At 41.8% G+C, this 23,250-nt stretch overlaps 1 protein-coding gene across 1 annotated transcript; it reads right to left on the bottom strand.

Annotated features, from left to right (window-relative positions):
- Positions 1-15,207: 15,207 nt before the first annotated feature.
- On the bottom strand, positions 15,208-18,176 carry CCN1 (cellular communication network factor 1). Its single transcript, XM_063298212.1, has 5 exons — positions 17,842-18,176; positions 17,267-17,483; positions 16,566-16,907; positions 16,217-16,419; positions 15,208-16,113 (listed from the first exon to the last, which is right to left on the bottom strand). The coding sequence occupies exons 1-5, from the start codon at positions 17,902-17,904 to the stop codon at positions 15,814-15,816; spliced, it is 1,125 nt and encodes a 374-aa protein (XP_063154282.1). The 5' UTR covers positions 17,905-18,176; the 3' UTR covers positions 15,208-15,813.
- Positions 18,177-23,250: the final 5,074 nt, after the last annotated feature.

The raw sequence follows: 23,250 nt of genomic DNA, 5'->3' as shown, positions 1-23,250 counted from the left end.
AAATGCTAGCCAGAGCCTTCTGTTTCTTCCAAAATACAAAACCTTGATTCACCAGTTTGTTAAGTTTCCCAGCACTGGCTAGTCTCCAATTCCCATCCATCCTGCTGTACAGATTCCAGAGAACAATGCTCAATGCATGCAGTTCCACTATGGGCCTGATCACCTATAACCTCACATGTCTTCTTACAAGAGTACGGAGACTAACTGCTTTGCAGGCTTCAGCACAAACATGGCTATTATATTTCTTTAGTTCCATCCTTCTTTTCTTCCATGAACTAGCTTACTGTATTTCAGCAGCTGTCGTACACTTCAATCTAATTTCCACAATGCAGATCAGAAGAACCCACTATCAGCTCTGATTATTTTTTGTAAGCCAGACAATTTTATCAGTAGCTGAGAGTCAGGATGCTAAGTTCAAACGAATGTATTCCCTTTCCAGAACAACTGACACTCACTATCCACGCATAAAATAACAATATAGGTTCATTTTATGTGCTGGAAAGCATCAGCATCTTGGTTAGAATAATTTGGAAGCACTAGAGCTACTCTCCTCATTACTGTCTCATTGGTAATTCAGTTTTAATTTGGTTTAGACTGCAATGATTGATTTGTACGATCTTAGTTTTCAGCGAAGGCTGAGCCCTGTTCCCACACTTAACTGGGTCAGTGGGTGGTGGAGGTGAGGATGTGTTGTGGAAACACCAACGAAGTAGGGAGAGGAATTCTTTCCAATCCCTTTTCCAGCAGTGGCCAAAGGGGAAGTCTGTATTTTCTTCTGTGCACCAAAGAAGCATGCTGGGTGGGGCACTTTCTCTCAAGGGATGAATCGAGTGGGTGCCTACATATTTTCTGTATATGTAAGGATCCAACCAGGGCAGGTGCATCTGTTTACTCTCTGTTTATGTGTTATGTGAACACTGAGAAGCACAGGGTGGGCTGCATATGTTTTGCTTTTGGTCACACAACCAGGAGGGTTTGGGCTAAGGATGAAGCAGTTGGGAGCATTCCAAGCCCCTGCTGAATTGTGGGGTTTTCTTCTAGAATATTTTTCTCTGGAGTTCCTGGACAGATCTGCCTCATTGTCAAACTCAGTCTTTCTTTTGCTGGCTTCTCCTGCCACACCACTTTTGGTCCTATTCTGTTCAATTTTTGGAGAGTCATCCTGATCACAAACAGAAAGACAGTCAGACAGACAGACAGAATTTACATAATTCTTTCCAAAATTTTGTTGGGTTGGAAAGAATTAAAAGGGGTCCACTGATCCCCTCTTCAGCAAAGGATCGTTACCTTGTCGTGGTGCTGGAGCTTGAGCACCTCAATGATGCCATGAGCTAAACCGTGAAGGGCCACCCAAGACGGGAAGGTCATGACAGAGAGGTCAGACTAAATGCGATCCCTGGGGAAGGTAATGGCAACCCACCCCAGTATTCTTGCCGTGAAAACTAAATGGATCAGTACAACCAGAGATATGTCGGTATACCATCGGAAGATGAGACCCCCAGGTCGGAAGATGGTCAAAATGCTACTGGGGACGAACAGAGGATGAGCTCAACTAGCCCCAGACGTGATGACGCAGCTAGCTCAAAGCCGAAAGGACGGCTAGCAGCCGACGGTGCTGGTGGTGAACGGCGAATCCGATGTTCTAAGGATCAACACACCATTGGAACCTGGAATGTAAGATCTATGAGCCAGGGCAAATTGGATGTGGTTACTGGTGAGATGTCAAGATTAAAGATAGACATTCTGGGCGTCAGTGAACTGAAATGGACTGGAATGGGCCACTTCACATCAAATGACCACCAGATCTACTACTGTGGACAAGAGGACCACAGAAGAAATGGAGTAGCCTTCATAATTAATAGTAAAGTGGCTAAAGCAGTGCTTGGATACAACCCCAAAAATGACAGAATGATCTCAATTCGAATTCAGAGCAAGCCATCTAACATCACAGTGATCCAAATATACGCCCCAACCACAAATGCTGAAGAAGCTGAAGTAGAGCAGTTCTATGAGGATCTGCAGCACCTACTGGACAACACGCCTAAAAGAGATGTTATTTTCATCACAGGAGACTGGAATGCTAAGGTGGGCAGTCAAATGACACCTGGAATTACAGGTAAGTATGGCCTGGGAGAACAAAACGAAGCAGGACATAGGCTGATAGAATTTTGCCAAGACAATTCACTCTGCATAACAAACACTCTCTTCCAACAACCTAAGAGACGGCTTTATACATGGACTTCACCAGATGGACAACACCGAAATCAGATTGATTACATCCTTTGCAGCCAAAGGTGGCGGACATCTGTACAGTCGGTAAAAACAAGGCCTGGAGCTGACTGTAGTTCAGATCACGAACTTCTTCTTGCACAATTTAGGATCAGACTAAAGAGATTAGGGAAGACCCACAGATCAGCTAGATATGAGCTCACTAATATTCCTAAGGAATATGCAGTGGAGGTGAAGAATAGATTTAAGGGACTGGACTTAGTAGATAGGGTCCCGGAAGAACTCTGGACAGAAGTTGGCAGCATTGTTCAGGAGGCGGCAACAAAATACATCCCAAAGAAAGAGAAGACCAAGAAGGCAAAATGGCTGTCTGCTGAGACACTAGAAGTAGCCCAAGAAAGAAGGACAGCAAAAGCCAACAGTGATAGGAGGAGATATGCCCAATTAAATGCAAAATTCCAGAGGTTAGCCAGAAGAGATAAGGAATTATTTTTAAACAAGCAATGCGCGGAAGTGGAAGAAGACAATAGAATAGGAAGGACAAGAGACCTCTTCCAGAAAATTAGAAACATTGGAGGCAAATTCCAGGCAAAAGTGGGTATGATCAAAAGCAAAGATGGCAAGGACCTAACAGAAGAAGAAGAGATCAAGAAAAGGTGGCAAGAATATACAGAAGACCTGTATAGGAAGGATAACAATATCGGGGATAGCTTTGACGGTGTGGTCAGTGAGCTAGAGCCAGACATCCTGAAGAGTGAGGTTGAGTGGGCCTTAAGAAGCATTGCTAATAACAAGGCAGCAGGAGACGACGGCATCCCAGCTGAACTGTTCAACATCTTGCAAGATGATGCTGTCAAGGTAATGCATGCTATATGCCAGCAAATCTGGAAAACACAAGAATGGCCATCAGATTGGAAAAAATCAACTTATATCCCCATACCAAAAAAGGGGAACACTAAAGAATGTTCAAACTATCGAACAGTGGCACTCCTTTCACATGCCAGTAAGGTAATGCTCAAGCTCCTGCAAGGTAGACTTCAGCAGTTCATGGAGCGAGAATTGCCAGATGTACAAGCTGGGTTTAGAAAAGGCAGAGGAACTAGAGACCAAATTGCCAATATCTGCTGGATAATGGAAAAAGCCAGGGAGTTTCAGAAAAACATCTATTTCTGTTTTATTGACTATTCTAAAGCCTTTGACTGTGTGGACCATAACAAATTGTGGCAAGTTCTTAGTGGTATGGGGATACCAAGTCAACTTGTATGCCTCCTGAAGAATCTGTATAACGACCAAGTAGCAACAGTAAGAACAGACCACGGAACAACGGACTGGTTTAAGATTGGGAAAGGAGTACGGCAGGGCTGTATACTCTCACCCTACCTATTCAACTTGTATGCAGAACACATCATGCGACAAGCTGGCCTTGAGGAATCCAAGGCTGGAGTTAAAATCTCTGGAAGAAACATTAACAATCTCAGATATGCAGATGATACCACTTTGATGGCTGAAAGCAAAGAGGAACTGAGGAGCCTTATGATGAAGTGTCATGCACTGCCTACCGCAGAGTAAAACACTGACGCTGATTCATACGAGAGCAGGTTCAGGTTTATTTCTTACGTAGTAACAGTTGCAAAAAAAAAAGCTGAGAGTGAGGAGAGCGCGCCGGTGCGGGGTTTAAATACCCCGCGCCGGTCAGCGCCCCCTCACCCTGGGTTACGTCATCCCCCCTTTGTCCTGCATGCTGTCTTGCCGGTAGGTGAAGGGTTGCGAGGCCCCAGCGGGTGCCCCGGGATCGCCCATCATCGGTTTCCTCATTCAGCCGGTGATTGCTGTCAGCTGGGCGATCTCCGTTGCGCTTGTGCTAACAGCTTGGGTGTGCCTCGCGATCCGCCTATCCTTTGTCCTTTCTTCTCTCTCTTTTGTGTTTTGATGGCTGCATGCTCCAACTAGGGTCTGTGGTTTTTGTTGTGCGTGCTATGCTTATCTCGAGCCCCTTCCTCTGTTTCCTCGTTATTGTCATTTGTGCCGTTGTGCTGATGTCTTCAGCTCAACGGCACTCATGACATGAAGGTGAAAGAAGAAAGTGCAAAAGCTGGTTTGCAGCTAAACCTCAAAAAAACCAAGATTATGGCAACCAGCTTGATTGATAACTGGCAAATAGAGGGAGAAAATGTAGAAGCAGTGAAAGACTTTGTATTCCTAGGTGCAAAGATTACTGCAGATGCTGACTGCAGTCAGGAAATCAGAAGACGCTTAATCCTTGGGAGAAGAGCAATGACCAATCTCAATAAAATAGTTAAGAGCAGAGACATCACACTGACAACAAAGGCCCGCATAGTTAAAGCAATGGTGTTCCCTGTAGTAACATATGGCTGCGAGAGCTGGACCATAAGGAAGGCTGAGCGAAGGAAGATCAATGCTTTTGAACTGTGGTGTTGGAGGAAAATTCTGAGAGTGCCTTGGACTGCAAGAAGATCAAACCAGTCCATCCTCCAGGAAATAAAGCCAGACTGCTCACTTGAGGGAATGATATTAAAGGCAAAACTGAAATACTTTGGCCACATCATGAGAAGACAGGACACCCTGGAGAAGATGCTGATGCTAGGGAGAGCGGAAGGCAAAAGGAAGAGGGGCCGACCAAGGGCAAGATGGATGGATGATATTCTAGAGGTGACGGACTCGTCCCTGGGGGAGCTGGGGGTGTTGACGACCGACAGGAAGCTCTGGCGTGGGCTGGTCCATGAAGTCACGAAGAGTCGGAAGCGACTAAACAAATAAACAACAACAACAACCACTGATCCCCTAAACTAATTGATTTTTTACAGACATCACTGTCAAAGTCTGAACACACCTTACTTGACTCTAGTAAGTAATCCTGCCATGCCTATTACTGCTTGCTTGGCCAATCAGAAAAGAGATATTGATGTAATAAAATCTTGCCAGTATTCTCCTGGCACAAAGGCTCATGGGATACTGGCTCTTCTTGGAGAAAGTAGGTGGGTACCCTGTTCCCAAAATGGTAACATTTAGTCCAGTTAGTGTGATTATGTATTGCCAGAAGTATCAATTAGGAAAAGGGATTGCTTAACTGATGAGCAGGTTCAATGAGTTGTGAGAATGAGACCAATATCAAACAATGCACACGGGGGGTGGGGGTGGGAATTGAAGTACAAATATTTTTCAAAACCTGCTTTATCGTGTATATTATACTTTACTACTGAAAAGATACTTATAATTTTAACTACTTTTGCAGAATATAAGCCAATAGCATTTTCATTGGCTCCAGTAATTGGTATATAGTTACATCTGTATTGCAGATAAAATAAGTCTTTCTCTTTTCCTGTGGACATCTGACAGTTTGTCTAGATTGCCTCCAGTTTCAGTTCCACTGTTTGTGCTTATCCAATAAATTTGATTAAATGTCACTGCCTTTTCATTTTTATTCATTTTGAAGCTTCTCTACCAGATACCATGGGTTTGTTTATTTAGTGAGACTTTGCTGACTGCCCAATCTGATTTCAGTTAATTTGAATGCATAGTGGTGTAATGATTGCCTATCCTAACAGAGTCAGACTCACAAGCAGGAACTTAATGATATCTGATTTATTATAAGAATAGTATGCAAATACAGAGAAAGCTGAGAATGAATAAAAACGTGCCAAATACAAACTAAAAACCCTCAGCTCAAAACGTAATCCCTCCCCTCGCCCAGCCGTAGCAACCACTCCCCTCCCAGGTGCTGTCAACCGTTTTCCACTGATCCTGGGAAAGGAACCTTGAACACATGAGATAACCCAAACACATTCCAAACCAGCAGCCAACAGATAACGACTCCCCGAAGTGGAATCTTCCTCCCTCTCGAGATCAAACACGTATCAGGTAAATGACATGCGAAACGTTACGATGTACCAGGAACATTGAAACGGTGAACATGACAAGTGGCTTCTGTCACTGCTAATATTATATGAAAGTCAATATTTGCTCTAAAAAAGTTACCACACACAGCAAACTTAGGGATATTTTTAATGTAGTATTATGTTCTGGATTTTATGTTCGCTATTCTTAAATGCTCCAAATATAAAAGAGGAAAAGAGGATAAAAACATAAACTTTCATCGTGATTATTATGACTAAGACATCATGATTCATCATGATTATAGTATGTAATTACAAGATATAATTCAGAGCCAACTTCATCCAATCCCCAAATCAAGCTGACATTAAATTGGAAAATAAAGTAATTAAATCAATCACATTTTACAAATCAGTTTGGGTCAGATCAAATGAACAATATGAATCAACAATTTGAATCAGATCAGACATTCATTCCCAAAACTTGGCTAAAACAGACTGAACGAAACCCTCCAAAATCTAAATAAAATTAATGCTGGATCACAGAATATTGTTTAGCATTTTGTCTAAGAGTTAAAAAAAAAAACCCTCAAAGATTTGATGTCTAAAGATTACTTTTTCAGCTGGAGGCACAAAACCATCAAAACATTTGCATAATGAATGTGGCCTTCTCTTATTGATGCGTTCAATTACCAATCATTCCCAGCTTTGCTTGATCAACAAGGTATGCACACATCAAGCAAGCGTGTAATCAGTTGTACCCCATGAAGAATTCCATCTACATCTTCAGGTAGAAGAAACTGAAATACATAAATAGAAACTTAATCATCCGTGGTATACTTTATAAAGAACAGGAAGCTTAAGAGATGCAAACCATGTGTAATAGTTGAAAGGAGCCCAATATACATGTGTGTGGTTTGGGGAATTTGTTATATGGTGCCTCAGTTTTCTCTTATAGTGGATTATTTTAACTTTAATTATGGGGGTCCTTTCTATATATTTTTTTTCTGTAAAGTGGTTGTTGGTCATCCGGAGTTATATATTTAAGATGGGCAGCCTAAATAGATAAATTTTCTAAATAAATACATTCCTAAATTCAAACTGATAACAATTGTTGTATAAATAGCCAAATACAAACTTCTCCATTAACGGTGAAAAGACCTGCCTGTTCGCTAGATCATAGGAATGTTTGTAAGATGGAAAATGAAGAAGTCTCCATATCTGCTTTAATGTGTACAGGGGCGTCTTGGTTCTAAATGAGAAATAGTTCTGTTGCTGGAATTTTTGTAACCCCATTCTTTTCTCCATAAATCTTGTTAAAGAGAGCTCTGTATGAATCATGTTTAGAACAAACCACTTTCAGTTTTAGGCTGTGGCCAAGGAGCCTGATGCCACTTTGCCTATGTTTTACAAAGTGATCACAACAAGATTTCTGTATTCCTCATAGGTACGTAGAGTGCCCAGTGTGAAGAAATAATAGCCTTCCCTTCCCCAGCCTTGGTATCCTCCAGATGTGTGAACTTAGAATTCTTACCAATAGCCATGCTGGTTGGGGACTTCTGGGAATTGTAGTCTGCATGTCTAGTCGGCATCTGAGTTGGGAAAGGTAAGGTGCAAACTCAACCAAGGCAGCCATTTCATGACATTGTCCATTACATGCAATGCGTAATGATTGCCTATTCAAAATCACTATCAGACTCACACAAGGCTTTCATGGATATCTGATTTAATAATGAATAGTATGCAGGATCACAAGCAAAGCTGAGAATAGCAAAAGTGCGGGATGTCTCCCAATAAAACCCCAAACGGCTTCCAGTCCCTCCCCCCAAAGTCAGCACAATTCCATGCCCTGCAGGTGCCCCTAACGGTTCCTGCTGGTCTGCGGGAAACGTCCTTGACAAGGCGAGATAACCCAAACATGCATTCCACATTTTTCACTCCTCACATTGCAACCTGGTACAAGGAACAGGAGCAGCCCCCTCCCGTACAGCAACACGTGTCAGCACCATGGCATGGGAACCCATTACGATGTTTTCCAGGAACATTGGAACAGGGACCATGACACAATGGTATTTTCCTATGACAAGCTTTCTTACTGCCAGACTGAAGTAAGGTATATCTACCAGGGCAGTTTCCTTTCTGTATGGATTATGGCAGGACTGCCATCTTATTCTTGGCTTCAGATGGCCAAATGATTTGGGGCAGCCTTGGGTAATGTTAGGCCATTGCTTCTAAATGGTTATACAATTAAATGATTGTGTGAATATATAATGCAGTTCAAGTTCTTTAGGAGCTCAAAGTGGTTTATGCTAGGATCTACCCTCATTTATTTTATTCCCATAAAAACAACTTAGTGAGGTAGGTTGGAACTGATGGATTAGCTCAAAGTTACCCAGTGAACTTCCCTGGTGAAGGTGGACCTGAATCTAGATCTCCTCAGTCTACCACCTTAACTACTACTGAGTTTGGGTCCTGGTTATGTAGAGTTATTGTTGGTGCCTTTGCTTCAGCCTCAAGGCAAAGATTCTGGAGATGAGCTTGGCCTTCACAGACCCTCAACTACCTCTTGCAGCTAGATTGTTTTAGCTCTTAGTTGTTCATGGTGGGGAGGGGATATTGAATTGCCAAAAATTGTTCCTCACCAGCCTCTTCCCTCTGAGAATCTTACATAAATCAATATACTTGCCCTGTTAACCAATCTGAACAATTCAACACTACCTGGTGTTTTATTTTCTTGAAAGCATGTCAAAAGGTGAAGTGTATTGCAGAGTTTTAATATGCTCACATTGAGAGATTTATTCTGTTGTGGCTAAAATGTTGGAGACAATGCAAGCAATGTGAATGGATATGATTGTTTTACAGAATGGATGAAACGAGTGGGTGAAGGCTTGGGTGTTCTGGTATTGTGTGTTTTTTCCTGTTTAGCCGCTACAATGACAACATAAAATTCTTCATGTAATTTGTAATCTTGGGAGGAAAGAACGGAGGGAGGAGGGAAGTCCCTGCTATTTAATGATATCACATTAACACCCAGCAGTAAATCACTGTGTTGCTTCAACTGACACGATCTAGCACATTGCCTTAATGAAGACTTCTCTACTCGCTTGCTTTGTTGCAGAACAAGGGTGGCCCCTTGTGGCTCCCAGCCAACTCAATATGTTGAATAGAAGCCCACAAGGAAACTGTTATTTCCCATTTAGCCTTGCAGCTGAAATCCAGATCCATTCTTACTCCTGGTGTTTCCCTTCATTCAGCCACGCATACAGGAACTAAATAGGCCCCACGCAATGTTAGAAGTGTACATTAAATATTTAATAATTGAAATTGCTTTCCCTCCAAAGACTCTTGGGAATTGCAATTTGGTGAGGATAGTGATAATGTTATTACTTTAATCTCTCATAGAACTACAATTCCCAGTGTTCTCTGCAGTTAGGAAGTGACAGTTAAAACATTTCCAGAGTAAATACTTGCTATGGCTCCAGGGCAGCAGAGAAAGAATTGCAGTCAGGGTGATCAAAAGAGAGAAAAATGTAAGGAGACGGATATGTGAGTGTTGGGACAAGAGGAATGGGACACAAATAATAGGAGGAAACTGCATATTTTCCAGGAATGCTGGTTGGCATTGTAAACTCAGTGATTTTTTTTCCCCTTAAAGTCCATAATATCCAGAATGTGTTGCCTGTGAATCTGCTTTTGATTTTAGGAGTGAAAGAGCAAACCATGCTTGCTAAAATTCTGGGAGAGATTGATTTATGGGATCTATATAGAAACATAGTAAAGTAAAAATAACTCTTGCCAGCTAAAGCTACAGTAGCATGCTGATATTAGCAAATGGGTCTTGGTGACCTGGCACAACCCAGTAGGATGATAAACATAGTCATTTGGTGTGCCACGGTTGGAGAGGCACTGGGTTATTTCTGAAACCTCAAAAGGATGACCTCTGCCCTTGCAAACCTTGTTTCAAATGGGTGTGGAACAGGGACACCCTATATCTTGTGACAGTTTGGGCTGTTGCTTCTACTTCTTACAGTCACTTTGGGGTAGACTAATGATGATCAACCCTTTGGCATGAGAGCTGAGCGTGCAACTACATACTGTAGCTAAGAATGGGAAGGAAAGTTAAAGCCCCTCCCTTCCATGCCTCTATCCATCCCCCCTCTAGGTTTACCCCCCTGATTTACCAATGTTAGAACTGGGTCTGATTTATCTGGATGCCCTTGTTTCTTCAAGGGCCAGGAGCCATAGAATCAGTGCAGAGGCAACAGGGTGCTATGGCTATCAGCCTTTCAAGAAGAGCAGTTTCTTGAAAGATCATGCTCCTTGCAAACACAGTGATGTGCTCTCTCAATATAGAACCCACGATGTTGGATTTTTGCATTCTGCACAAGTACAATTGCTTGGCATTGTATAAATGGTGTTTTTCAAGAAATGGCTGAAATGTCAGAGGGTCAGTCAAGTGTAGAAATAGTTGTAGATACACAGTCTTCATCAAATACCCTGGTGACTTCAGGTTACCTCCTCCAACATAGAAGAGCTGCAAGTGTAAAAATTATCCAGTTTCATCATACAGTTGCTAATAAACAAAAGGATGGAAAAGGGAAAGAGTCCACAAAATAAATTTTTGACTAGGCCAGCAAGATAGCTTGAACCAACTCTACTTTCAAACTTTACAATCTTGGAAAATCTGGCATTCAAGAAAAATATATTTTTTAATGATCTTATTTTTATCTTGTTCCTCTGCCACATTCCACAGTGTGTCATTGTCACAATGCCTGTGAAAAGCAGATTAAGTTGAGAAAATGTGGGAGTTTTCAGGAGCATGCAATGGGTTGGTTTGGGTTTTCTGTACTATTCTCTACATTATGCTGCATCTCTGATAAACTGATTTTGTGTATTTTGTTACAGGCTCTTGGAGGGTGTTATTTGTTCACTACAATCCTGTATACAATATACACTTAAGTGTATACTACTGTATGCAAGATTAATTAAAGGTATCAGAACAGAACTCTGCAAAATGCCAATACTTATAATGAAACATTCTGTGACCTTGGACAGGTCATTATTTTTCAGTTCCCCATTTATAAAATGTGAATAATACGGCAAAAATAATGTTATTAAATGTAGTGCATTTTTAAAGGTGCTGTTACAACTGAGGGTGGATTTTGTTGCTGAACTCTTTGCAGATTTAATATGAGCAGTAGGATTTTACAATTGGTTCTTCCTGCTAGATGGAAGACTAATTGGGGTTGTTTTGCCCAGCAGATAGCATCTTTCAGTTCTTTATCTCCTGGGTTACTTTGCTAGGATTGGAGAGAGACTGTGATGCAACATGAATTTTATCAAAGCGTGAAAGATAAGAAAATGCCCATTTTAACTGTGTTACTTGAGATTTGCAACCTACCTTTTTGCCTGTGGGAGGCACTGAGAGCATTGGAATTATTAGGACTTTGGCTTTGTCTAAAAGGACATCAAGAACGGTATAATAATTTTTCTGACAGACTGGTTACAAAAGCCCAGCAAGGTTAAACAATCACATTCCAGCAGACTGAATCGCTATACTGAAAATCCCAGCTTATCCACAAGCAGGCTGCCTTTTCTAATATATTGTTTTTAGAACAATCCCTATGGTGAGATCTGAAAAATGTTATCATCCATACAGACTTTTCAGAAGACAATCTCATAAAATGGGAGAATTCATAGTCCAGTAGAGGGTCCTTTAAGTTTAGCCTCTTGTATCTCAGGTTTAATAACATTGCTGATAGCAGATCTAGGAAATGCTTCTGCTGAAAACCTTGGGGAACCATTTGCAGTCTAAATCAGTATATTGGGCCATAGACCAACTGCTGGTTTGAATAAACGGATTATTGTAGCCCTTAAAATGTGCAGAAGGATTCCAAATCCAGCCTCCTGTACATAATTTAATTTCTGTTAACCATACATTGACTGCAGATAACATTCAGCTATGGAAGAGGAGGACAAAAAGATCATTCCTGCCAGGTATCCCTGAATGAGAAGAGTTTTAATTGAATCTGAAATGTGAGTCAGATTAAATGTGGACCAGAAATTCACAGTGAAGTTCTGTGAATTAACAAATTGCAGAAACTGAGCCACCAAATGCATCCATGTTGTCACAAGAAACCAACTCACAGAAAGATTAAAAGGCAGACATGTTGCCTTGTCATTCTCAGGATTAAATGGAAACCCAGCATAATATGCTCTAGTGAATTTCATACTTACCTTGTTAGCAAAATGTTGTATAGACAGTTTCAGATGCAATTAAGACTCAGGGCCAGATTATTTATTTATTTATTTATATCCCACCTTTATTATTTTTATAAATAACTCAAGGCGGCAAACATACCTAACACTCCTTCCTCCTCCTCTTTCCCCCACAAGAGCAACCCTGTGAGGTGAGTTGGGCTGAGAGAGAGGGACTGGCCCAAGGTCACCCAGCCGGCTTTCATGCCTAAGGTGGGACTAGAACTCACAGACTCCTGGTGTCTAGCCCAGCACCTTAACCACTAGACCAAACTGCCTCTTACAAGCTAATTTAATATTAGCTTAAATTCCAGAATTGCTCAAACTTTTAATGCCTTGCAAGGCCAAGTAACCTTGATAACTGAATTCAATTTCGTTGTTGTGAAAGTAAGGTAATAGTTGACTTTATGGGCACCTTGGTTTGTAGTTTGATTATAAGGTATTATATCTATTAGGCTAGCATACGGTATATCAGGAATGCATTCATCTTAAAAGAAAATCACTGTAAATATCATGTGCAGTATTAGAAATGATAGATGGTGCCTTATGACAATAACATTTTGAATTGGTAGGATCATATGTCCCTATATGTAGTAACTGATATGATGCAATGCAGAATGTTAGGTTGGATGAGTTTAAATACCTATTGAGCTATGCAGAGCCTTGGGGAAAGGGGGCTTAAAGAAATTCTCTTGTTGTTCAGTCCAAGTTTGTCACATTGGAGTGATTTTTTTTAAACAGTGTATACTGCACACAAAGCTTCATGGGAATACTTTGTAGTATTTTTAAGGCTGGAATGAATTATATTTATTTGCTTTCCTGTAAGAATTATTTCTCACCATGGGAGGTGCATTCATTGTTTTTAAAAGAGGATACTTTCAGTGATTATTCTAGGTTTGCAGAATCCTTAGACAAGATGTTGTTAGTGAGCCCCCTACCTGAATGTGCCTACATTTGCCTAATTCCTGCTATTCCTGCTGCCCATATTGTACCTTGCTTTGGGGATTATGTCTTAATCCACTACCCAGGAGAAAGGACAGGGCAGGCAGTTATTGTAGCTCCTACTTGCTCTTTTTGAGAGAAGTGAGTAAAGAGGTAGCATTAATGAGAAAGGGCTGAGCAAGAGATCTATACTTTCAAATGCCCAATAAAGCCTCCCACATCTCTTCAAACTTGTCTATTTTGCTGCTTTTTGACTTAGTGGTCTGATTGCACTCAGTCATTTAAGCTTGTTTAATAAACCAGGCTTAGCATAACCTTTCACTCTGTTCATACACTGGCTTCCAACAGAGGCCAGTCAAATGCCTCTAAAGGCCATAAAGTAGATATCAAACAATGTCCTTCTAGATTGCCTTAAAAACTAATTATTCAAAGGTACCCTGCCGTTAATCAGGGAGGATCCCCCTGACTAACATGATGGTTAACTGTAATAGATCTGTTTCTGTGGATTTGCCTAATCCTTCTTGAAAGCCATTAAAGCTTACCATTAAGGCCACTGGCTCCCACATTTCCACTCCAAGCTAACAATGGAGTAATGGGTATTTGGTGGGTCCATATCTTAATCTTAACATGACTGCTTTCCCAGAGGTGTCTTGGGAATCAGTTTTTTCTATGTCCTCTGTAACAGCAGTAGTGGATAGAATTTGAAGAAAATACTGTAGGGTGAAGTACAATTCTGCATTCCATTCAGCCAGCCATGTTAGATATTTTGTATTCCATTCCAGCTATCATCTAATTTTCCCCACTGGGCTACCAGCAATCTATCACCAGTAAGCATACCCAGTCTGGGTATGTGGGGAGAGAGGTACCTCCCAGGATTTCTTTTTAAATACTAAACTGCTTATACTTTCACTGATCTCCAACCTCCCTCCAACTGGTGCCAACACTTTCTGCATGACTGGCCATACAAGCCTTTTTGCAAAATAAAACACTGATAATACCTCCTTATCAACATTCAACTAAATGAGGCAACTAGTTAGTGAGCTCCAGTTTAGACTGGATGGCTTATTCACCAAGCCATTAAACCTCATTAGATAATGTAGAAGCATTCCAAATCCATCAGACCTAATCCTTCTAACTGAAACTTAAATATTAATGAGATTTGCTGCTCAATTATTATGGAAATTAATGAGAATAACTTTGCACAGTATAAATAGGACAGAAATGGTTAAGACTAATAGTTCCTTCTGTGCCCATTTCTTTCATCTTTTGTTTGATCAAAGGTTCATATTTCTGCAGGTAAAGGGAAAAAATCAAAGGCGAAAGGAGAGGCTAGCTCTTTGCCTGCAGGAAGAAGTGTGATGAATTCCTGGCATTCTTTTCTTTAATAACATGTTTACTTTTAGTAAGACCAGTGATTGCTTCAACCTCATTTAAATTTGAATTTAGTGAAACCACCTCCTGCAGACAGTAGGAAAACAAAGAGCTCATTCACTGGCAGGAAGTAAGAGTAGAAATCATTGGAAGCACTGGCCTGCCTAGCTGCTGCTGTCTACTTCACTGAATCATGAGTAGAACACATTTTAGGTTAAGTGTCTCTACTGAAAAACAGTAGTTGATCTTGATCATTTTCTTAAGAAGGCATATTTGATTCAGGTTCAAGAACTGATCTGGGCAACAACAGTGGCCTGCTTAAAGATTACAGATAAAGAGTTTGTTATTATGAAGGAAGACTTCCTAACTCTCACTCAACATTTCAGATCTGAAAGAATAATTAGTTCCAGGACCCTGGTAAAATGGCAGAGCTTTTAAATTTATCATGAGCATGTTTATTTGAAAGCAAGACTAATTTATGTTTATATGTTAAAAGGGCTACACAGTAGATACAGATGTGGTCCTGCTACCCCAGTTTGAATAATATTAACTGAAATTAGGTAAATATTTCTTTATTAAATGATTAATTCTATAAATAAATTTTCTTAATTCATTGAATATAAAATTAAATTATTTACAACTTATTCCAGTATTAAGTTTTTTTTCCTCCAAAAACAAAGCTACATTTTGATAAATAAAATATTCAGCTTTAAAAACAACCAATTTCTGTTTGTAGATATGAAATATGTAGCTGGTACTTATAGCTGCCATAGATGGGAACTCCAAAAGTGCCCACCTTGGGAAAGAGAGAGTAACTTCCAACATGATTTTGAAATAACAAAAATATGTTAAACAGTAAAAACAGAAGGTTTTCACTGCCAAAACAGAAAAAACTTTGTATAAACGGATAGATACAAACAGAAATCAGTAATCATAAGAGTGCTCCAAATTGAAGCAATAAGTCTGCTCCAGTACTATGAAGCTTTAAGTATGCTGAAACTGTTGCAATAGTATCCAGTCACACAGTGCATTCTTGTGTCTGTGTTGCCCTCTGCTGGGTAAAGGCATCACTTCGATAAGAGTTCATTTTTTCCACTGGTACTTCAAAAACAAGCCATATATTAATTACAAGCCGCCTCCTCAAGCCTGCACACATCACAACTTAGTCCCTAAATTTGTGGATGTCATTGAATAGCTGGTAATTAGGGTACGCCTCGTTTCCATAGGGGCAATTATAGCTGCATCTGCAAGATTGGATCATCATGGCATTCTTAGTGAAGGTCTCTCCATCATCACAGTGGAACCGGACCTTGACAGTCCTGGTCTGTTGAGGAGTGCAGCATCGGCCATCCACACATGAGCCACAGTACTTGGGGCGGTACTTCTTCACACTAGAGCATCCTGCATAAGTGAACTTGACTGGAGTTTGGGACTTTTTGGTCTTTGTGCATTTCTTTCCCTTCTGGAAGAAAGAGATTAGGTGGTTAGTCAAAATGCTGACTGAAAGACAGAATCTAACTAGAAATGACACAAGAACTCTGTGAAGATAAGGAAGTCCCATTTACCTTCAAGGAGTCGTAACTAGGCTGCCCACATGGTCTCACTTCACATATCCTGGTCTCTTTAACTAGTCTACAGTCAGGATTATCATTTGTGACTCGAGTAGAGACCCCAGTTCCACAGGTCTTTGAACACTGAGACCATGAAGTTGTTTGAACAATGCATTTTGGATTCTCAAATGAGTGGCTGCGAATCTCAGTTTCAAAGACTAAAAAAAATAGAAGAAAAGAACGTAAGTTTTTCATACTTATGAACTCTTTATCTTATCAGCATGCATAGCAAAATCCTGTAGACAGCAACAGATAACCCCCACCTTGCTAGCACAGGAAAGTATTACCAATAATTGTAACTCACCAGGTAACATTTTCAGTTTTCCTTTTACAATGGATATTAATTCATTGGTTCTGGTCAATTCTCCTTCGGAAGCATCCACATCTTTGCCAAAGAATCCTTCCAGCTCTTCCAAGGTATCTTTGGAATCATCACAGACCCATTCCTCACAGCACTGGCCAGGGACTTTCACTAGTCTTGGGTTAGGACAGCCCAAATTTGGAAGGGAGAGTTCTTGTGGGCACAGTGGGATACAGCCAACAGCTCCATCAATGCATGTACACTGGTGTTTGCAGTTGGGCTGAAAACTTTCTCCATTCTGATAAATTTTGGAGTTGTATTCACAGGGTCTTCCTTCTGACCGTGCTGCAAAAGTTAAAAAAGAGGGAGAAAACTAAGTCAGGCTCAAGTCTGCTCTAGCGGAGTGGTTTCCCCCTTGCTCAGTTAAATCCAGTTTATGGTAAAGTGCCCTACAATCCCCCAGAGCTCTAGGCTAGAACAATAAGTTAGTCAGGAATCACTTTTCCTTATGTGCTGTTACTGCAGTCCAGACATAGTGAATTGCATTCCAGACTGCTGAAGTAATATGCCCTTCTGCCAATCTACCAACAACAAAGTGTAACCATACATGGACTGAAAATTGCTAAACTTCACCACTATGAGAATGGATTAGTATGTATATACATGAACGAGACATTAAAAGAGCCAAGCTACAAGCTTCTTACCTCTGCAGATCCCCTTCGGAGCTGTGGAACTGGCGCCAAAGTTGCATTCCAGCCCCTTGGTGTGATCGCAAGGCTGTGTCTTGCTACAGTCCTCATTGAGCTGTTTAGCACAGACTTTACAGCATCCGCAACCATCCAGAACCAGACCAACTCCTGGAGCACATCTGGGAACCTCCAGAGGACATTCACAAGTGGCTGGGCAGGAAGAAGAAAACCCCTGAGGAGGAGAAACAAATGAATATGTCTATGAGATATAACTGCTACTGTAAACAGGATAGCAAAACCACCAGCTTTCCTGCCCTAGGTTAAGCAAAACATTCAGCAAGTTTGCTCAGTCATAGCCATTCAACACATTCTTTATCTGGAAGTAAGTCTTAATTTACTGAATAGGCTTACTTCGGAGTTGTTTCTTAAATCTGAATTCTTTCTAACACACATTCACACAGGCTGTATTTTAAGTTTTCTTGCTTAACATATGCCACCAAACTCTATGCCACATGCAACCTTATTTAAAAGACAGGGGAAATAAGGGGGAAAAAACCCCATACCAATTTAAAATTAAAATCCACGCCTACCCTGTTTACTAACTGAAGGACAGCAAAAGCCAAGATCAAACAGCTGGTTGTCTGCGAGTTCATCTTCGCTTGTTTTCAGGCGCAGGATATACGGTCCTTTTTCTTAGCTCAAACCGAAGGTTTAAAAAAAAGGGATAAAACCGAGCAAAATAGCAGGACTTGGGTTCGTTCTGCTCGGGCTGCGTTTTTCAAAGACAGCTGAGTCCTCGCGGCTGCTGTAGTTCCTTTTTTCTGAGAAAGCCAGAGAAGGCACCGGCTCCTTTCTCGGCTTTCTGCTCTTCCGCCTGACGTTTCTCAGAACCCCTTTGCCTGTCTGAGCAGACGCGGAGTGGGAGCTGCCTTATATACTGTGCCGCTGCCGCCGCGTGCTGCAGCTCCGCTGACGTCGAGCCAGAATTCTAAAGCATCAGGAATTCTAAAGCATCTGAGGAATGTTTCCTTGGCGCGGTTTCCATCCAAGCTCCGCCCTGTCTAAGGTCTTTATGCTTTTTAGGGAGGGGGGGGAGGGAGAGTTTACAGCAAGGCTGGCTTTCTTGCTTTCTTGCTTTTTTCCTCCTTAGCTTCAACGTATTAAACAATCATATACATCGATGTGATTTGCCGCCCCTTCGCGTTACATTTCGACCACTTGCAGCCTGGGAAACCAGGGTCTTTAGCAGATTGTCCCGGTGGCGTGTTGGCTTAATAGCTTATATGCTATGGAAGCGTTGAGGAGAGAAGTGCAGGCGGGGGGAAACGGGAGAAGGGGAGGGTACGGGGCAGAACGGCCATGCAAATCTGTTCGACGTTCGGGTGTCATCCAGGGCTGCAATGAAAGGGTGTATCCCAAACCCAGGTGGCGTAGTTTAAGCTTTATGAATGGGGTTGTGCGAAGAAACTACCCTGGTCGGCCCGTTTTTTGTAGCCATTTGAAGAGAGGTGGGAAATAATTGTTTCTCTCCCCCCCTACATTTGGGGATATAGTTACAATCCAGTCACTCTGCTCGTTAAAGCCCTGTTCCCGCTATTCCAGGTCATCTCAAGGAGCGTTTATACATTTATTCTCATCGTGCCTCCCCATTTTGGTGGGTTACCAAGCAAACATTCTGAGGTGCTCTAATGGATCTGAGTGTCTTTCCATATGAATGTATTTGCATTCATGCCCAGAAAAGGTGAAAATGTTTTCGATTAGTTTTCCAGTTTCACTGTAATACACTTTGGAAATAAACGTTTAAAAAATACTCTTTTCTTGTTTCTTGGTATGTTTGAAGGATTCAAGTTATGGCGGGGGGCGGGGGAGGAGCGATAATATGCTTCAATAAAAGCAAATGGAAAGCTTAAAAGTTGTGCCAGTGGAACAGTTGAACTCACAGTGACCTTTACTCCAACCCTAAGCAATTAAAATAAACAACACCTAAACAGCATGCTCCAATTTAGACATTAGTAATCAAAAGCAATGGTTTTAAAATTATGACATACATTGTTTAACTATGCCTACTTTACAAACTTGATATCTTGGTGTTTTAACACATGTCTGTATTGCATTACATTCAAAATGCAAAACTCCAAAGCTGCTAGATTTAAAATTCTTCAGAATCCTTCATTTTGTTGAGGCCATTAACAGTTTTTTAGGCCTGTCAGTAATGTAAAGCAACAGTAGGTCTTCAGAATATTTCTCCTCTTAATACTTAATATATTAATATTTACCTATAATTAATGCTCTTTGTTAACAATTTTTATCTTGTTTGAGGCTGGGTTAGGGGTGTTCCTAGCTTTTGTTATTACCATTTGACTTCATGGCTGTAAGTATTTCCAGATGGTGATTCAGACACTAGACGTAACAATATTTCCATATTTGGTAGAGCAGTAGCCTGCATTTTGCACATTTTTCTACTCTGTTATCCAACCACAAAGCATTCCTGACAGCTTCAGATGCTGTTAAATATAGACTTCACTTTTGTTCCCAGGGCAGGAAATTCTTTGGTATTCCTGATGGGGTGTATTTCCACCTCCCACCCCCCTTCTTCAGCAGTCTGCCTATTATGGTTTAGGAGAAACCGCATTGGAAATAACAATTGTGGTTTGCTGATCTGGGGTGGGGGGCAATCCTGTTCCTTCTTTTATGTGAAATATAGGAATCCCAATAGAGTTGGTAGCTATGTACAATTTTATATCAATATACTTCAAATGAAGAACCTACAGAGGTCTTATGAGATGTTTATTTTGACAATTAAAACAGACAAGAGCAACATGCAGAAAGTCCCCCACTTGTAAAAATCAAGTGATTAACAGGAGGGGGAAGAGGAAGGCGATGTGAAGGGGAAGCAGTGGGATTGACCTGGCTGCCTAGTCAGTGTCTTACATGTGCTCCTCAGTCACAGGGGGGTGGCCATTGAGGGGAGGGGAGCTCACCCCTCGCCAGCCCTACTGCTGCTCTGGAGGAGGAAAGCCCAAGTCGCCTGCTCCTTCCCAGAGCTCAAGGAGGTGTAGCGCACAGAAGGAGACATGCCACAGGGACTGTGAATGTGTGTTGGGGTAAGTGTTGCTCCTGAGTCCTAATTCAAGGGGTGGAGAGATGTACAGGACTGTATGTGTCTTTTAGATAGTGTGGCAAAGAAAGGGAGGGAGGGAGGGAAGGAAGGAAGGAGAGCAGTTTTGTTGAACGTTAGAATCGGATTTTCTTCTTCTTCTTTTCTCTTTGGGAAAAGGGGTTGGGTGCCTCTGCAGCCAGGGAGGTAGGAGCAGTATAATAGAGCCAGTGTCTTCCAGAGGTGGAGGCTCGAAGCACCAGTCTGACGCGAATCTAGTGGCGTTTCCACAAACAGACTAGGTTTGATCTCAGACATAAGCATATTTTCAAGTTGGTTCTAGTCATCCCTCTGTCTCCCGTCCCCCCCCCCCCCACCCCGCACACGTCTCCTTCCCTCTGCCAAAGATCAGACATGAGGCTGATGGATAAGGGTCCGTCTTCGGGAGGAAATTCCCCATTCTCCATCTATTTCTGCCCTGCTGAAGGCAACATGAGGAAACCATCTGGTCCGCGAGGCTGCCAGAAAAGGAGCGGGGCTCAGGATAAAATAACTGCTCTTGTTGTTCCACAATTCCTTCGCCCTCCCCCTTGTCCAGAACGAATACCCTCCCCCCGCAAGGGAAAAAGCTGTTTAGCTCCCCCAGACATTAGCCGCGAAGAGGCTTCCTAGAGCAGGAGCTCGCTGAGAAATGGTCGAGGCGGAGCCGCCTCTTCAGCTGCCCGCGTTGTTGCGGCTGCCCCCTGCCGATGGGGGAGAGGGGGAAGAGCGAATCTGCTTCCCCCGCCCTCCTCTCTGGTCTGGCTCCGAGATCCAAGGAGGAGAAGATGGGGAATGGGATGCAGAGTGGAGGGCGACGCTGTGGTCAAAGAGATTTCCGGCTTCGGCTGAACAAACTCGAGGTTTCCAAGCTCCAGCCATATTTGGTGAAAGCTTAGAGGACCTCGTCATCGGCAATCTACTAAGATGATGGCGTAGATGAATGGAGTTCAGCCAGAAGAACTCATAAGGATCTTGGATTGCATACCAAAGATGCATGTCACTTGAGAATCTCTAGGAAGATGTTTAATATTTCCCTGGAGTGTTAGGAACTGGAAGGGATTTTGCTTCCTCTCCTGGTGGAAGAGGCAGCCATTTCCTGCCTAATGAGTCCTATCTAGATTGTTTCAAGGTTCATGAGTTAAACCAAGCCAAAGAGTGGGAAATGGGTGACGTTTTGTGGAAGAAATTTTATGGGTATTTGGCAGCACTGATCGGTTTATTTGTTTGTTTGTTAGACTTATATCCCATCTTTCCTTCTGGAGCTCAAGGCAGTTTACACAAGGAGAGAGCAGTTTTGTTGAACGTTAGAATCGGATTTTCTTCTTCTTCTTTTCTCTTTGGGAAAAGGGGTTGGGTGCCTCTGCAGCCAGGGAGGTAGGAGCAGTATAATTTTTCCTCCATTTTCCTCACTCAGCAACAATCCTGGGTGCTGTGTTGGCCTGAAAGAAAATGACTGGGAAAAGTCACCCAGCAAGCTTCCATGGCTCTAGGTGGGCCTGACCTGGCTCCAGGTCCCCTCTGTGAAGCAGTGCCATTTGGTGGGGCCCAGGAAGTGTGCCTTCTCTGTCATGGTACCTGCCTTATGGAACACCCTCTTCCTGGAGATTCAGATGGCCCTGACCTTGTTGGCCTTCTGAAAGGCTGTGTGGACCTAGCTTTTCCCTCAGGTACTGGGGCCAGTCTACTAATGGAACCCAGCAAGGGTGTGTGGGATATATACAGATGAGGTGTTCGTTATAGTGCCTTGACATGGCTTTTTAAATGTATTTTTGTATTTTGCTTCTTTTGTTCACCACCCAAAATTCCATTGGTAGATAGGCAGCCATTTACATTTGCTAATAAACAAACAAACAAACCTGGCCTGCTCTGTGCTAGTTCAACAGCTTCAGTTCTGAAGAAAGTTGCATTTGACTCTAGTCATCTCTGCCCTAGTTGACCAAGTAATCAGAGGAGTTTGACTGGGAACATCTCTGCAGAATCATCAGTCAAGCACTAAATAATCTGAGAAGTGCACCTAAATTATTCTTGAAACAATGGGAAAACTTGACTCTCTAGCTCTATGAAAATACTTAAGAGTCAGCTCCAAACCTCAGGAACATCTGTCAGAAGCCATTCCTACATGAAGTAAGGATGCATTTTAACACCCTGACATTTTTACATTAACTCATTAAATATCTGTCTTAATGATCCAGTTCACCATCCTCGCATCCTGAATGATACAAGCTCTATACTGAATGCAGACAATGCAGGCATTCTCTCTGTGACATCAGGGGGAATGAAAATGCCATAGTTGTTGCAAGGTTGATATCTAGTGTAAATTACCAGAAGCAAAGTAATTCTTTTCCACAAAGAAAATGGTGGCAATTATATTGTAATCTAATCAAACAAATAAGCTACTTTAGGTACTTGGGGGTATTCTTCAAGCATCAACCAAGTGGGAGAGTTAGATCCCATCTAATTAGCCCAGCTCCTAGTGACTGTATGGGCCCTCTTTTTTTCAGTGACAAGCTGTAACTTTTCCACAATCCTATCCATCAATCTAATTTGTTGTCTTTTTTCTTCTCCTTCCCTCAATCTTGCCAAGCATAACCGTATTTTTTTCCTAGTCATCCATTCACATCATATGTCCAAAGTATATAACTTTTTGTTACCTAAACTTTGCTTCAAGGGAGCAGTCAGTCTTTATTTTTTTTCAGGATTGATTGATTGGTTCTTTTTGTAACCCATATAATCTTATCTCCAAATCCATAATTCAGAAGTGTTCTTTCTCCCACTCATTCTCAATGGTCAGTTTTCATATCTATACATTACAGTTGGGGAAACCATTGCTTTAACTATTCTAATATTCGTTGTCATAGAC

Source organism: Candoia aspera, chromosome 3 (assembly GCF_035149785.1).
Source record: "Candoia aspera isolate rCanAsp1 chromosome 3, rCanAsp1.hap2, whole genome shotgun sequence".
Classification (NCBI taxonomy): Eukaryota; Metazoa; Chordata; class Lepidosauria; order Squamata; family Boidae; genus Candoia; species Candoia aspera.
Note: the sequence above shows the minus strand (reverse complement) of the source record. Positions and strands in the feature narration are given on the sequence as shown.

Coding starts and splice junctions, on each gene's coding strand:
- CCN1 (XM_063298212.1), bottom strand. CDS start 17,904: ATGAACTCGCAGACAACCAGCTGTTTGATCTTGGCTTTTGCTGTCCTT. Junction 16,908..17,266: donor TCCGAAGGGGATCTGCAGAG/GTAAGAAGCTTG, acceptor TAACTTTTGCAG/CACGGTCAGAAGGAAGACCC. Junction 16,114..16,216: donor CTAGTTACGACTCCTTGAAG/GTAAATGGGACT, acceptor TCTTTCTTCCAG/AAGGGAAAGAAATGCACAAA.